The sequence below is a fragment of the Calonectris borealis genome, chromosome 10, assembly GCF_964195595.1.
Source record: "Calonectris borealis chromosome 10, bCalBor7.hap1.2, whole genome shotgun sequence".
NCBI lineage: Eukaryota > Metazoa > Chordata > Aves > Procellariiformes > Procellariidae > Calonectris > Calonectris borealis.
The window spans coordinates 16029139-16046824 of NC_134321.1; the positions used below are offsets into that span (position 1 = coordinate 16029139).

At 35.9% G+C, this 17686-nt stretch overlaps 1 protein-coding gene across 1 annotated transcript in view; it reads right to left on the reverse strand.

Moving 5' to 3' along the window:
* The window catches only part of CACNA2D3 (calcium voltage-gated channel auxiliary subunit alpha2delta 3), a 471854-nt gene that overhangs the window by 317170 nt on the left and 136998 nt on the right, over positions 1-17686 (reverse strand). Inside the window, exon 4 of the mRNA XM_075159074.1 lies at positions 13085-13144. Coding sequence (XP_075015175.1) covers positions 13085-13144 — 60 coding nt within the window. The remainder of the gene's footprint in view (positions 1-13084; positions 13145-17686) is intronic.

Here is a 17686-nt window from a genome sequence, read left to right on the forward strand (position 1 = left end):
CATGCAGAACAGTTCAGAACTGCGCTAGGACAGCAAGGTCTACTGGTGGGCTGGGGAGAAAGTCTCAGAAAGCCCTTGAAGCCTCCAAGACGTCCCACAGTCTTTCGCAACCTCAGGTGACCTCCTTCCAGACCATTTTACCTCATCACAATTCCATACACCCATTCAAAAAAAAAAAAAAAAAAAAAAAAACAAAAACAAAAAAACCCCACCAAACTAAAACCAAAAAAGCTACCACCAAAAAAACCCAAAAGAAACCACAAACCCAGCATAAGCTCCCACAAGCTCTACAAATTGTACCAGATCTCCTCACCTTGCTGCCAACCAGCTGGCCTTCACCAGCTCTTACCCAAAACCTCCACTGTCCCTTCCAACATAACACACCTCCCCCAGCTCAACCCTTCTTTGCTGCAAAATTCAGTTTTGCGTATGATGCTGAAAGCTCTTGAGCTGACCGTGTCAGCAGGAGCTTCACACAGGCACAGAATATCCATTAAACCTTCCACCAATATCATTGATAGGCACATTTTGGACCTACAGTAGTATTTCTCTGAACACATGCTCCTCATTTCAAAAAGCTAACTGGACGCAGAATAAGATTTCAAGTTCTTTTTTTACATCTAAATTTAATAGTCCGAAAGCTTTAGCTATACAGCTGTTAGTTTAAAACTGAAATATGAAACACATACAATGTAACATTAAATCAAATTACTGTTATTGTAATGTTGCTTTTTTTTTAATGAACCACAAACAAAACACTTATTTAAACTTGGCCTCTAAGATTTTTCAAGAACATACCATCACTTTTTCCAAGCTTTTCCCATAGGCAAGAACATCCTCTATTTTTTATTTCATCTGTTTATCTATTTATCCATTGCATTTTGTTGCAACACCCCTGGGCCTGACCTTAGACACGGGTCACCTCTTTCACCAGAGGAGGTTTTTTGGTTTTTCATTTTTTTTATTGTTTTTTAAGCAGAACATCTCCCATAGCATGACCCACAAAACCAGTGATAAAAATGTGCACAACATGCAATATACATAAGGTTGAAATGCAGAGCTTTGAACAAAATTATTAAAACATAAATACTAAACTATATACGCATATAAATATGCATAATTATTTCATACTATCAGTCATGGTTAAAACTCTACTAGATGTAGAGTACACCTTAGCAGGCTGTACTTCTAAGTCTAAAGCTTTTACACATCATCATAGAATTGTCATATTTTGAAATTTTCAATTTTTATATTAGAAAGACCTGAAAGCCATTAACTGTGGTTCTTGACATTGATCTATCTTTTGTGTTTTGTGCTATTACCTATTATTCATGGAAACATAATTGCTTTCTTTTTCCAAATAATTTTCAAAAAAACTGAGTTTAAAAGTCACCAGTGCCTATTTCACAAGCAGGAGCTTTCAACTAACCATTAAACAAATATGCAAGTGTATTTCTATGATAAAAAATCCAACCCCATAGCTCACTGAATTCAGACAAATCCTGTATATTATGAATCGACCAACCACATGATTGATGAAATGATGCGTGAAAATAGAGGCAGAGGCAAAATAACCTACTTGAACCCAGAAAATTTTCAGATAATAATGATTACCAGCTTTAATTAACTTCAACACAAAAGCAGGGGCTCCTTCTGTTTCAAGTTAATGAAGCTTAACACACAGACACTACAATTAGAGACAAAGCATAAGTCTAAAGCAAGTTTTATCTTAGGATTGAAATAACGAGCTTGGTATTTTATTTTTGTAGTCAGCAATTATGTGAGATTCAAAAACAAAGAAAAAATACATGCAGTTGAAATGTTAAGGTACGAATGTAGCTGGTTTTCACTCAATATCTTTCTTACAAGCCAAAGGCAAGAAAGTAACTTTTTTCCTACAATAAGCAGTATGTACGATACCCTGGAAATATTTCGACTATGATCTTCTAAGATTTACTCACTTTCATACTACACAAGTCAGAACTGTGATCTCATCTAAAGCTATGAACTGCTTAGTGACTTCTATCTTGCCTTTCTCATATATATTCATTAAATCTTTATCTATAATACTGTTATTTCCATTTAAAATTATTGTTGTGTAGCAAAAAAGCTGCTGTCCCACAAAAATGAATAAACCTAGATTACTTCCACCCTTTTCAATAATTTGCCTATTGCTAAATACCAGGATGGAAGAATATATGACCTTTAATTTAATCTCATCACCAAGCACCTCCAAAAAAAAAAAGCACAAAAAGAGAAAAGATGGTCTGCCATTTATTTCTCCCATTTATAGTTTATTAAACCTAAAGATAATAGGAAAAAGGTGGAAAAAAGCAGAGAATGTCTGGGCTGTAGTATCAGATATCACTGCTTATTACTGGCTATCTGCCTAGTAATCATAAATCCATAGGGTAATATTCTAAAATCTTTTGCTTTTCAGGTAGGTGTGAGCCAAAAAGAAAAAAAAGTTTAATTTTCTACGAAGAGCAGAAAACAGCAAGCACAGCACAATTGGGTACCAGGATGCATAAATATTCCTGATTACAAACCCTTTCACATAAAGCAAACAGGAAGAGTTTGAAGCTAACAGTGTGTACATCATGCAAAAGGTATCTCTGTCCCAAAAGATAGATATCACATAGACTATGAATGAACTGCTCCAATAAATTATATTATTCCTCAGAGGGGAAAGGAGAGCAATGTTATAAACAGTGACTTCAGAAAAGTGAGAACAATAGGGCATTGAATTTTGCAAGAGTGAATTAAGGATCTTTTTTTCCTGGAGGAGAGCTCAGTATCATTGACCAATGAGCCTTATAAATGCAAACATTAACTCCAGCACTGCCTGCTCCTAAAAGCACCTTAGCATCTCGTCCTTTCAACATATCAGAAACTAAATGTAGATACAAAATATGTACAAGTACACACAGAATTAAATAGGTGTTTCAAATAGATTCTTTAAAATATACTTTCCAGGCAATTCAGAAAGGATGTGATTCTGGCAAAACGCATATCTCAAACACGCAGCTTTGATGATAGACTGTGCTGTGTATCTTTGGTGTAGAAGTCTTAACAAATGAGAAAACAACAATGTCTGTACATCACCTCTTCCTTGCGCTGTCTGATACGTACTGAATATCCATGGATAAAGGAAAGCTAAGCCAGAGCAGCGTATTTCAAAATGAATCTTGATAGGATCAAAATCCTCAGGACTGTCACTTTCCTTCAGCGTCGCTTAAATCAAGGAGAGTCGTTTTGTTAGAACATTCAACCGAGATCGTGACAGGACTAAAGGAGCGTACATCTGATACCAGTAGGTACTGATTCCCAGTAGGAAGGTGCTCAGTGCTGAGGGTAGGGCTGCTGCTAGCCAGCGAAAAGGCACCGGGCTCAGAGTTCAAGCCGCTGAGTAGCTGGCCTTCTCTGCAGCAGAAAGTTAAAAGCTAACTGGCGTTTTCCAAAGGTGACAAGCCCTCTTTTTTCCTGAGGGAGGGAAGATCACTAATTGCTAGGCCACAAGTCTCAACAAGCAATTCAGCTGCCCACTGTGAAGTGATTTTTAATCCCAAGTTCCTGTTTGCTATCACCAATACAACAAACATTAAGCATTGGCAACTCTAACTTCATCTTGCATGGTCATTTCTCCTTTTTTCTTCAGCTGCTTTCTTGGTTAGTTAGAATTGGAAATTGATAGTCCCAAAAACATCTACTAGAGACAGGTTTTTAAACACATCATCTCTGTCCGCTCTGACAATGATAAGACAAGTTTCTCTGAGGTTTATGGCTATCTCAAGAAGCAAATGTTTTTCAATAACATTGTGATATTTTTCCTCATCTCCTATGCAGCATTCCTCCCTCACTCCCTGCACGTACTTGTTTTGCCAAACTTCTCTGAAACCCATTTTTAAATAGTATTTGAATGTTACCTACTCTTATTCTCTCTGAAGGTTTCTTTTGTTTTATAATGAAGCTTATGTCAGGCAGCTTCTTACTGTTTATATAATTGCCTAACCTGACACAGAAGAGGATGGAAGAAAGAGGTTTTTGCTTTTTTTCTTTTTTTTTTTTTTGGTTTTTTTTTTTTTTTTTTAAGTAGCTGAAAATGGTTTCTCCATTTTAGCCTCACTATAAGCAAAGGTAATGGCTTTAGAGAGACTTGCAAAAAGATTACTGTCAGTACTCTTGAAACACAAAGATATTAACACTTAACTGCTTTGCTTTTACACATTATTTAGTTATTTCTCCTTCTCCAGCCTTCTTTCCTTCACTTTATAGTCTTCTGACACCTAACCTTTTACTGCACTGTTTCTGCTTTCTTCTGCATCCTCCACAGCCTTCCTCTTGCAAACCTCAGTTTCCCCTTGCTTTGTTTGACTTGTGCTGCCTACTCTTCCATCCCTGCCCAGGATCAGCCGATGTGGCATCGAGGAGGCGCTCATCTTCCTAAACAACAGTCTGCTCGGAAATGCAGGGAAAGTCACCAACTTCTCAGTTACAAACTGTGGCATGCCTGGATCACACACCATTTTGGCTGTGTGCAAAGGCAATCACGTTGGCAGAAGCTATTCTGGTTTGGGCATTTTTAGAAGGCATGCTAGGCAGTTTGAGAGGAAATTCTTTTGAAGCCTTAAGTGAAGTTCTTGCAAGTTTACACTAACTCCCAGCTTGATATGACAAATTTCAATATAATTTTAAGGCTGCAGCATTAGGTATTGTTATTGATTTTCTGCTAAAAGTTCATTTCATAGTGTCTCTTTTTTTTTTTCTTCCCCCTCCCGCTTGAAAGTGAACATATATGTTTTCATTTGACTGGTTCCTTCTGGTACATCATTATCCCTTTATCTGAACAATACTAGCTTATTCCTTTATCCGTTCTGTTGGAATAAGTTGAAGAATTGCCTTGCAAAAACAATAAAAGAAAGAACTCTATGTTGCAAACACCGAGTTTTATCACTATTTTAATGAGAACTTCTGTTTTGCTTATAACCTTAACCCGTGAATTTATGTGAATATGCAAGAATCTCAGCTTTTATTTCTTTCAAACATGTCTCTAATTCTTATAAGATGCTTACGAAGAACATAAAAAAGCAACCTGGAAATACTTAATGATTTGAGCATGGGAAAGGAAAAACTGTATATATGTATTATACGTATGTAAATACTTTCTGTTCCATCTTGTTATTGCTGTTAGACCTGACCTGTGACTCTTCTTAGTTTTGGAAAATACATTTCTTTTTTGCAGAATTGCGCCAGAGAGGAAAAGCCTTATACTGCAGTTCAAATCCATCCTCTGAATCAAGCAGAACAGAAACTCAGACTAGGGCTTCTGAGATCCAAAGTGACTGCCCCATCCATCAGGCTTTTCTGAGCTGAGTGTCTCACAAACTCTTCCGCTGCAGTTGTTTCAAATCATATAAATAATTTAATATTCACTAGAGAAGCAACTTGAACAGGCTTCTCATATCCTAACTGAGAGCCCCACCTATTTGATTATGAGTTGTTCTGAAGCAGAGGTTTCTCTTGCTCAGGAAAAGCTTTGGGGTATCTCAATGTTTAATTGAAGAACTTGAAATTTTGAAAACACTCATGGGATGAGAAAGCTATTTCCTTCTCGTTTCTGGTAGCAAGCAAACACAATAGAGGGACAAATAAATACAAAAGGAAAAATCTCAGGAAAACAAAATCATCTGCTCAGTCATACAGTTCTTTGACAATTCTAGGTTTCAGATTTCTGTAATTATTTACAGCAGATATCACCAGGCAAAAAGCAATGTGTCCATATTCGATGGGTAGAACTGAATTTATAGTGTGTTCTTCAGCACACCCTTCACACACTTCAGATAGTGATTGCTATCATAAGAGAGGTAGGCAGGAATAAATCCAGAACTGTCTGAAAGCTACTTCTGGTAGCTCTGTAAGGAGTCTAACCTGTTAAGGGTTCCAAAAGGCTGAGTCCTATAACCGCAGTCAGAAGAACGAATCTTTGGAACTCCATGCCAAACCTTCTCAGAAGCAGAGCACGTTATTTGCAATAGCAAATTCAGACCATAGCTGCCGGTTCCTTTGCTGTCAAGCCCCATGTATTTAGAATAGACAGTCAACTAAGCAGGCAGAGAATTACTGTTCTTTTTTGGTGGCTCCCTTCTATATGGCAAAATGGCACTAAAATGCCAATTATTTACAGCAGAGAAATTACAAATTAGTTGAAAAATCAACTCCTGCATCTCTGCTTCTGAGACAGTTAATCTCCATGCATTTCTGCGCTTAGCTATCAACCTCACTCCTTATCAACAGAAGTTATGAACACACATAAAAATAAAATAGTTCTAGTAATTTACGTTTGATTTGTATGTAGTAAGAGAGCTTACAAATTCTTAGAAAGATACATGTGTGGAAGGGGGAAAAATAAAGAAAGTTAACCACTTCTTATAATTGTTTTAAAAAGCCAAAAATTTCCCTCAATTCTCAAAAAAATTCTACAAAACTCCAAAGTGAAAAAAACTAATGAAGAAGTTAACCTTCATCACTACAAGATGAACTAAAATACTGCTAGCCATTTTTTTTTCTGGCTTCATAAAACCTTGCTCTCTTTTTCTGTTCACTTACCACGGAGGCAGAAAACAGATAATAGCTCAGAGAGTCAAATAACCCAAGAGGCGCACGGCCCCTCTTTCTCTATACACTCTCTTTCTGATACTTAATCCCTGCCATGCATGCAGAGTGAAAGCGATGTGAAAGTCTTCCTCTGAAGGTTACCTTACATGTGCATCAATTCTAGAGAATTCTTAACCAGTAACATCTGAATTCACTGATGTCTCAATAGTTCCACAGTCATTTCAGTTTTCCTCTTCCCGGCCTCAGCAAATAAATAGGAAAGAGAAGACAAGCTGTCCTGGTTAAACCACGACACAAGCTAAAGCGCTCTCCGCTGAAAGGGCTTATCCTCAGAGCTAAAAATCTGGAAGCCAATTTGTCGCAGTCCTGGTATTAGAGCAGTTGAGAAGTCCTTAATTTGGGCTCACAGAAATCAACAAGAATAATACTAAACTGAGAACTGCAAAGCTGAAGCATTTTTTTCTTTCAGAAAAAAGTATGGAAGTATTTTCTGAAAGAAAAAGAAAATTAACAAAGGAAAAACTAAACGAATAAAGACTCTGATGCTTTTATAATTTAAATGTGTCCTGTTGTGCCTTGTAGTTCACTAACTCACTAGACACTCACACTTTTATTCCCTTTTTCCTTCCTCTTAGCCCTCAAACTACAGTGTAAGTTTTAAGAGTTTGGGGCTTTGTTGTTGCTGTTGGTTTTTAATGACATTCCGAATTCTATGCTTACATTCTTTCCTTGATCTCCCTTATCTTTTGATCAGTATTGAAAACTTCGAACTGTTCAGAAAACTCAGTAACAACAAGACTTCTGCAGGTCCTGGCAGCATTTCTACATCATAGCTGCATCCAAATTATGCCTTCAGTTGGAGGCACATCACCATATAGAAGAATCTGTTGCAGTATCACAAGTGTTAGAGGAACACAAAGATGAACCCCTTGAGAGGAGGCCCGGTGTGAGGCACCTCAGGAAAGAGCTCCAGAGGCAGATTTTACAACTGAATAAACTATAGTGTTTCCAGAGTTTCTAGCTACGTCTGCAAGAGTTGCACAGGGCCATGAAAAGTTAACAATTTAGATTGGTGCTAGTTAAGGATCTCTTCCTCATGCCTTCTTACAAGCTACAGGTACATAGTCCATATCCCATTTAAATACAGCTGAGAGCACTTTGGTCTGCAAAATATTTCAAAGTCTAAAAAGGAATTTAGGCTGTCAGATCTCATATTAGACTTCCAGGCTTGGAGTTTAGAAAGATGATTTCTGATTTAGAACGTAAGCAGCTTGGATAAATAACCCACGAAGCACATCAAACTTCAGACGCTCCACTGCTATTTTAAATGCACTTCTCAAAAAGTCATTTCAATGATTGGTTCTGAGTGCTTGAAGTCCAACAGACTTCCCTTGCCGTTGTGGATGTTCAGGACCCTTCAAGAGCTGACTTCAGTCTTGTGGCCATTATTCTAACAGCCAGAAAAATATTAATACTAATAGATTGTAAATCTAGTTATCATGTGCCTCATTCAAAATTAGTGAGAAAATAAATATGCAAACAGACTTTTCTGAAATACTAACATGAAAGTAATGCACGTGTTATAATAAGAGTTTAACAAGATTAGGTAGAATAGCTATTCTCAATTATCTTTTATCCTTGTATTTTCCAGTAACTGATATCAATGTAATTACCATCTATTTGATTAAATTTTAATTAAATACCTAAGCATTTAACAATCCATCATTATAAATTTTTGCACGGTATCATTATACTAAATAAACATTTAGGTCAGAATTTTAAAAAAAGTAGCAGCAATTTAAGTTACGCTTTTATATCTATATTTAAGCTGTATATCTAGCAATTGAATTTCAAAATTACTAAAAGTCACATAGCTCCCCTTGAAAGACAACAATAAACTATCTAATAATATTAACAGTTGAAGGATTAGACCCAGAAGCTATAGAGTTTATGAACAGGACTAATTCTGTTCCCCAGCCTTCTTTTGCTATTTGTGCTTTCTCCTTAAACATTTGAAGTGTCAGCTTTCATAGACTTTTAAAAATGATTAAATGTGTATAAAAAAGTACATCTTTCACCCGTGTAAACCACTGGAAAATCCTTAACTATCCGCCTGCTGATTTCACAAGACTTTTTCTATAGCCAACATATATACTCTAAGAGTAAGGATAAGATTGTCAAGGACATGAAATGCAACTAGGAGCTAACAGCCAGCAAAATCTGGCAGACAGGTACCTAACTCTGGTATAGTTTTGAAAACTTCTTCCTTAAGACTCAGCCATATGTTATAGATCTAACAAAAAATGAATAATGAAAAGCAGCCTTATACCATTATTCCTTTTTTATCCCACTAAATTAACTTTAAGAGTATTCTTAAAAGAAAGTAATCCTTTCCTAAAAACTATTTGATTAATCCTCTTCTAGTCTTGTGACATAAAACTGGAATAAGGTCAACTATCTGAAAGTATTGGCACTTGAACCGCTCCTATCTTACACAGGAAGTGAAACTACAACAATCCAACAAGAAAACATCTAGTAATTCAGGTGACATCAACTAAGCACTAGCCTTGATTCTATTAAAAAGAAATAACCTTTCTTTTTTATTACCACATCATACACACGCAGAGAAAACTCAGCTGGAATATAAGGCGAGTGAACTAATGAACTTAATTAACACACAGAAAATAAAAGAACTACCCTGCAAATGTGTGTGTATAATGAAACCGCTCAGCAAATGAACCACTAGTCATAACGAAGTTTTGTATGACTTCTTCCTGTCACTGGGGTCAGAGGTATGAAAACTGGGTAGGAACCAAGCATTATAAATCTTTCTTGATCCTAAAATTAATTTTTTCTTAAAGTTTGTAAGAAACAAAATGCAAGTTACTTTTACTGCTCCATTGAGAACTCCAGCATCAGTTCCACTGCTGAGCATCCACCTCCTGAGATTATTGAAAACCAGAAATAATACAACACTGTAATAGATCTTACCCTCTGATCTTACTCTGTTCAGATGGTAACAATACTCTATGCATTTCTATCCTAAGAGCTCAGATACAATCACATAAATAGTACGATTTTGTAGAGAACTCAGGTGCCAACAGAGACCACATGATTGCAGTTTAAGCGTGCTTTACCACCTCACTGGTAACTGCCTAAGAAGAGCAGCTGGGTATCACATTGGTGTATTTTTACACAACAAAATCTGTCCAGTTTCTAGTGGTTTGAGGCAATGTGGTGAGAGGAGAAAGCCTCTAAACCTATGTGGTTGTATCGGCTGCATATGCCGATATACGAATTCTCAGGTACACGACAGCTCCAGGGAAGAGTTTTCCACTTCAGAGCCTCTTCCAGGGGTCTGAGCACGAACTCCACCACAGTGGTTCTGCAATTCATGACAAGGCAGTTTATATCTTAGGAAACACATACCCAAGCACAAAGGAAGTAAATGATCAGGAGGTCAAATTTCAGTTAACAACGATTACAAATTATTTGAAATTTCTTTTTAATAGATTGCCCCCTAACAGAAGATGTTACCCTCTTTTTAATCTTTTCCCAAAAATTTTTCTCTGGCAAACAATTAAGTCAAGAAAATTAAAAGATGGTTGTAGAATCACTTCAAAACCTGTAACATCCAATACTCTTGCTGGGTCTGTGCTTGGCAGTTGGACCCTATATTGTTTTTTTTCATCGTGTTAAAGCCACCAAATAAGGAGGAATTACTTCAATTTAAACAGAGGCAAGCACAGCGAGAGTGTCCTGTATAAAGCAAGATGAGCGATCCTTCAAGGCTATAGAAATATTGTGACAAGGCAACTTGCTGTAGCAATACAAATGGTAATTTATCTTATCTCCTCAAATACATTATTAGGCATGATTAAAGATAGTAATTTCACTTAGCAACAATTTGAAAAGAGTCTTTAATAACACAGAATAACTTGAAACCATACCCACCAGGTGAGAATTGGGTTAAAGGTTCAAGTATAAGTAACATTTAGGGGGTCATTTCCTCTAACTTGCTAAAACTGCAGCTCTTGGTTCACATCCTTGACAGAAGAAAGAATCTCCCAAAACCCAAATATTGCAGGGTAAATCTTTAAAGTCAGCTCTCACCGATTCTTAGTTTGGCCATTACTCAAACATGCAATATATAATGCTGATGAGTTAAACATCAAACATTTCACCCATTTTGATTTATTTCTTTCAATTCACTGGGAATTTTATTTATGTTTATAACTACAAGGGCTTTATTGGTGGTGCCAATAGATTCAGTCCAGGGATAGATAGTTTAATGCTTAGACCATTATACAGCATTACAGTATATTGATTAGAATACCTATGGAATTACTAAGGACGAAACTAATAATGTTACTAAGAAAAATGCCCAGAAGGGATCAGGTCTAGCCTAACCAAATAATATAGTTTCAGCATTGCTGAAGAGAATACCAGCAGTCTAGAAGATGAACTCTTCCAGTTATTATTTTCTTTAAATTGGTGTTTTTTCACAGTCAATAAAAATATTAATATAATTTTATTTCTCCCCTATATCATTTTTATGTACTGACACAATATTATCTATACTGTCCTCAAGACATAGAAGGTGACATTGGACCAATAAAAAGCACAAAAGCACTTTCTTTATGTGCTTTCTGAATTTCCAGAATATCTGAGCACAAAGAGCGCAGGCTGGTGCTGTATCACATACCACTAATTCAAAGCATTTAATCCTGTCTTCCACACGTCAGCCAAGGCAATACAAATGCCAAAAAATTCCTCTTTGATAGCAGAATTATATACACTGTATATTATATAAGCCTTCTGTCCCCCTCCACTTGAATGTACACTATCAAATCATTCTGGCCATTATTTTATATTGAGCAGATGGTATTATGAGATTTTTGATAAAGAACAACAATCACCCAGCAAGGGTTGCAAGGAGGTCGCTGAAACCAAGATTAACAATTGATTAGCTTTAATGGACCGTGATAGTAATAAACAACAGAGCTCTGACAAACAAAGATTTGATTGTCCTGTTAATGCTGCTGACATAAATGGCTTTTAACTGGCTTCCTGAAAGTGTTAATATCTTCAAAGCCTCAGCAAAGGAAGGACTTTGTCAAAGTGAGAACTATCCTGCAGTGAAAAAGCACTTATTGTAGACCTCTAAAAAATCTTCTATAAAGTGTGTTTCTGATTTATTCAGACAATAGGTCCTATTTCTCCAAGGCTTACAGTTAAAAAAAAAATAAAATGCAGCACACCTCTGCAAGGCTGGAATGCAACAGAACTCTAAAGCATTTGAATACAGAAGCCAGCATTCACTGAATACAATGATAATATGAATTATCACTTTCAAGGAGCTCATTTTATCCTTACTCCAACATGGGCTGACAGATCTCAGGATCACAGCCTTCTAAACTCAATTTTTTATCCTTTTTATCCTTTATCCTGAAAAGTTCACTCTGTTTCTTTTTTCCTTTCTGCCCAGAAAACAGCAATTTGCATCATATTTTCATTAAAATAAAATGTTTTGTGATTACTGGAAGTAACCATGGTAAAATCTGAAAACAGAACTTATGGATCTGTGTATGTCTTAGATACATGTATGGGAAAAAGTCTACAGAAAGTCTCTGTTTCCCTTAATGCTTAAGCTCACAATTTAAATGGACGTATGGCAAATATTCATAGAAGGTTTTAAAATTAAATCTAGATAGCTAGAGACAAAGTAAACAAAACTCCACCTTACATGACATTCAAGAAACCAAGGATATAGGAATTAATTAAAGGTAAGGAGGTATTTACGCATTTAAGTATTGAGTAACACTTTCTATTAAACTTTCCATTTTAGCTTAGATTACTTGGTTTCTAAATTAACCTGTTTTTTTAATTATGTGTCTTATTTAAGCAAAGGTTTTTCTTTCAAACATTTTTATCTGTGAGCTGCCACAGTGCTTCTCCCTCCCGTGTCTTTCCTAAAGGCAACATTTTGAGACAATAATGGTATGGCTCTAAGGGCTTCTAGGTAGGAGAAAAAATGGTGTCTGCTCTAGAGTCAGATCCAAACGCAAACCATTTGCACAAATCAAGGTCATACTAATCCCATCCCTGTGGGTCCCACCCCTGCTGCAAATTGAACTCCCTACAGAACAATTCCTTGCCAGTACACTGCAACGATGAAACATGCTGCTAATTACTGTGTTTAAAAATCTTGACCTAAGCAGACATGCAGGGAATTTAAATGAAATCTCTAAAAGAGTAAAATCCACCTGCTTGGTCCCCCAACACACAAACAGTAAATGCGTAACCTGCCAAATACTGAGCCACCCTTCATTAATTCTGTTTTCTGTAATCAGCATCCTTCTATTACTCACATGCTTGGCTTTCTACAGCAGTTCTTCAAGCACGCTATTGTATAAACTGTTATAGTATACTCTGATGATAAATATTTAAGAAAATAATTATTAATTACCTGTAAATCAGCATCAAACTCGTGTTTCAGGTAAGCATCTTCTGCAGCTTCAACAAGACGCTGAAAAAAGAAAACAACATGTATTTTTGAAATAATAGATAACAACTTTAAATCCAAGTGTTTCTTCCAGTATAACAACAGGGATTGTTTGAGAATTGTGTAATTCATTGTCACCACAAGATACCTGCTATGATACTTCATAGAACAGAAATAAATGATCCAAATTTAAAAAAAAAAAGACCAAGTTTTTTAAACCCTCAGCATCCATGATTGTTGATACAAAACTCTCAACACAGCTCAACTACTAATAAACAAATTAAAAAAAAAGAAAAAAATTTCACTAGTGCTCAACACCCTGCAGCTCCCATTCCAATACTGATTTTCAAAAGAACACAAAAGTTGCTTTCACACTGGGCCTTATTTTGCACATAGGAGCCTTTTTAAAATCTTTCTTAAAATTAAAATAGGAGGTATTTCCTAATAACGCGCTTGATTACAAGCAACTCAAATAAAAAGGAATTTCTAAATAACACATCAAATAGAAAAGATTAGAAAAATAGAGATTAGGTTTGTTTACTTAGCAGATTTGAAGTGTTGTGCATACTACCTTAACATGGCACATAATCACAAGAAGATTTTTCCGCTATTACAGAAGTAATATTTACTGAATGACAGCAATTCAGTAGTATTTTTTCCTCTTAATAATATTCAGAACTCCCTGTAGTAGTTATTGTTCCTTACAACTATCATCTAAAGGAAAAAAGGAGTTGCACTAAAGCACAGCTACCTGAAAAATTTAATTCATATAGGGGTTTGCTGCAGACATTCTCTTGTGGAAAGACATTATATCCTTTCTAAGGTTTTATTCAGGGTTGTTTATCGTTCTGAATATTTTAACTACAGAAGTAACTCTTTCTAGTTTTTATTTAATCTACCTGAACATTCATATATGTACAACCCAAAATTAATCAAAGAATGTTCTGTCACAGAATATTCAATTTATTACTTTTATTTTCTTTGATCTATCAGACAGTGGTACACATGTATATTTTCAAGTATTTTGTACCATGAAGCAAGTGAGCTACAGGCTCTTATTAACGATACACAGAGTGGACAGCCGTGCACAATTCTGCTTCCCTTTTCAGAACTGTGTGCACTTCCGTATCCAAGTCTTTGGGTATAAATCAAAATGGAAACAGAATTCATATCGATTGCTATACAATTTGAACTATAATGGAAATTGAACCAAGAAAAATATTTCTGGTTGCCAATTCAGAGTAAATGGCTCAACAAAAGCTGACAGTTTAAGGCAGAGCCTCGTTGGTTACAGGGAGCATTTGTGTTCACCGAGCATGTCACAGCCTTTCCTTCCACATCTCTGTCTCGTCGCATCGCTTACCCACGGGTGAGCACAAGCCTCACTAAATCCTCCATCCTCTGCTGGGCTTCTGCATCTTCCCTGCAGACCCCAGTGGGAAGGTTTCTCATACCTTTTTCCTTAGTGCAGCATTACAGATCTCAAAGATTTGATGAAAAACTGGAAACGCTACTGATGCCTAGGATGATACAGAAGACCAAGAGATAGCAGATGAAGTCCACCTTCCCAGAGCCCTGTGCTGTGTGTACAGCCCCGTCATTTGACTGTTTCCATCTTTAAAAATATTGTCCCATGTAAACCCAGCTGGTCTTAGCAAACTCTTTTGACCTAAACTGGAATTGAAATTCCAACCCTGGGCAAGTCAAACCAGAACTGAACTGAAAAATGTACCGGCTCACCTTCCCCCATACACATACGTGGTAAAAGAAGCCAACAACTAACGATGCATCGCAACAGGCTACGTGAGGAGAAGCCATGAAAAATATTTCGCATAAAACAGTGAAGTTCTATGGAATTGTTCCTACTGTTCCTGTACTGTATGAATAGTAGTAAAAACAGACCTTGTGATTTGAAAGGTTGTCAAACATTAATTTGACCTACGATTTTTTTTGCATTTAGAATTTAAAAAGAGAAGTAGCACAAACTAACTATTCTGAGGGGGAAGCCTCACAGCAACTGAAATAGATTCTTAAACACCTGAACGGTCTCAGAAGTCCAGCATGTTAGTGACCTGCTGAAGGTATTTTACAAATCTAGCCCTCATTTTTTAAGTATGGAAAAGACATTTTATATAAAATAACTACTCTAATTCAATGTATTTCTACAGGTGTGTACTCCTTTATATCGAAACCATACTTGCACTACTACTCTGTGCACATCTAATATAAAAGATCATGACTCTGATGAGTCTGAGAGGAAAAAAAGTGAAAGAAGGGTCAAAAAAACTCTTCATGCAGAAATGAATACAGGGAAAAGAGAAACATGTTTTTCTTTCTGTGCAGAAATATTTACTTACTCACCAAAAGAAAAATTATTCTAGTAGTTCATGAGATACCAGTGCCTAGATATTAGCACCTAGTGGGCTAGAAAAATAATTCATGGCTTCTTATATAGTTTGTATTGATCCCAATGTGTTTCAATTACATTTTTGTCTCGGTGAAATAAATTTAAACTAAGATTTATCCCCCCATGTAAGAAATAGTTAGAGAAGCATAAGATGGGTAATAGTAGAAACATCTGGTAAGGAGGGCAGCTCAGAAATTAAAAGTACTGATGGATACTTTATTGATTTATTCATTAAGATTTCAGTTGTTACATTTGTTCTTTAAAAAAAAAAGTTACATACATTTCAGCAACATTCTCTACAGGAAACAGAACAACAAAAAAGCAAACAATTTACCAACACGTATTTTTCCCTGAAGATGTAGACACAAATACGCACGCACACTACGCGCTTCACGCTCATAAATCTAAAAAGAAAATTTAAATTTTGGTATATTGAATGTAGACAACACAAGCATATGCTGCATTTTCTAGGTAATAGTCCTTAACCACAGTTTGCTTTAAATATCTCAATAACATTATGATGGAGACTGTGAGAAATCTGGGAGAGCTACAGAAAAGGTAAGCTAGTAATAAGCCTAAATCCACAAAATGACATATTAGTGGATATATACAGACAACATCAGCATGAAAAAATTGTCTACAAGTGTTTAGGGCTTTTTTTGTTGGGTTTTTTGGGTGGTTTTTTGGTGTTTTTTTTGGTTTGGTTTGGTTTTGGTTTTGTTTTTTTTTTTTTTTTTTTTTTGAAAGAAGTCCCCAAAGGGATGAAGCATGATGGAAGAAATTCCTTAACACTCTGGAGGCAAAAATATAAAAACCACATGTAACACTGCAACATTTTTATATTGAGGTCAAAAATACCTTTTAAAATATTTTAATGACTGAACAGTTATTTAGCAATGATTCTCAATGTTAGCACGATTAGCAATTTTAACTTAATAGTTTATAATGACACTCTTAATATAAATGCCAATATATTTTCGTTTGAGTAAACATGATCTAAATCATTGCTGTAGCAAGTAAATGCTTACCAAGATGTGGTTATCCTGAAGGGAATTGTGAGTTATCTATATGCACTTACATGGAATGAATTATGAACACTGAGTGAGCACTGTTACACTTACACCGTTTAAGGGTCTATATTTTAGCTCTACATATGGAAAGGTGTTTGCATGTGCATGCACAGAGAAGTCAAGGGCAGCATATAATCTTTAGATAAAGAACAATTTTCAGTTCTATGGCACAGTTCAATTGAGGTTCCCCCGGTTAAGGAACTAATCCTTATAACTTTCCCAATACGTGTAAATATGAGAAAGATTAACTGACTTATCCAGCATATCACAATGCAGCATGGATAAAAACAGGGCATGAACCAGGAGAAGGAACAAATATCACACCCCAACCCCAATATAGTCACCAAAACACAATGTCAATGTTTGGTGTTTTTAGTAGTAGTAGTATCACAAATAATGTAGAGAAGGCTGAGAGAAGAAAAAGAAATGTTTACTTCCTCTTAGTAACATTAAAAAAAAAAAACTGAGCTATCTCTCAATAGGATAATTTTCTTGACAAATGGTATTTTAATTTCCGTGAGTTGATATTCCCAGATAAATTCTCATTCAAGTTAGGTTGTTATAGAGACAGCAAAGGAAAGGTGAATGAAACAGAATGGATGAGGGAAAAATAGAATTTAACAGAAAGTAAGGGGAAAATGGAACAGATGGGCAGAAAGGTGAAAATAAATGAAGACGAAAATAACAATTTCAAGGAAAAGCATCATGCAAACATCCAGACCATAGGGTACCCATTTTAGCTTCTGAGATCATCTTTACTCTTTCCATGTGCCTTGTAAGGGTTTCAGTTTACTTTTCAATGATTCTTCTCCATTAGAATCCCATTTTGAAGTTAGATTAAATAAATTCATAAGCATAACAAAGTTTTAAACAGTTTCTGAACTCCTGCACTGCAGAGGGTCACTAACCTTTATCCATAAATGCTGACTGAAGTTATGTTCCTCTCTCCCTTCAGCTATCAAATCTCAGAGAAGCACATTTATATTTCATTGTTTTCTTTCTATTTTTCTTAAGATAAACCAACTGCTACACATAAAACCAGAAATGCTGCTAGAAATTGCTCTTCTCCAAACCAAACTGCTACAAATT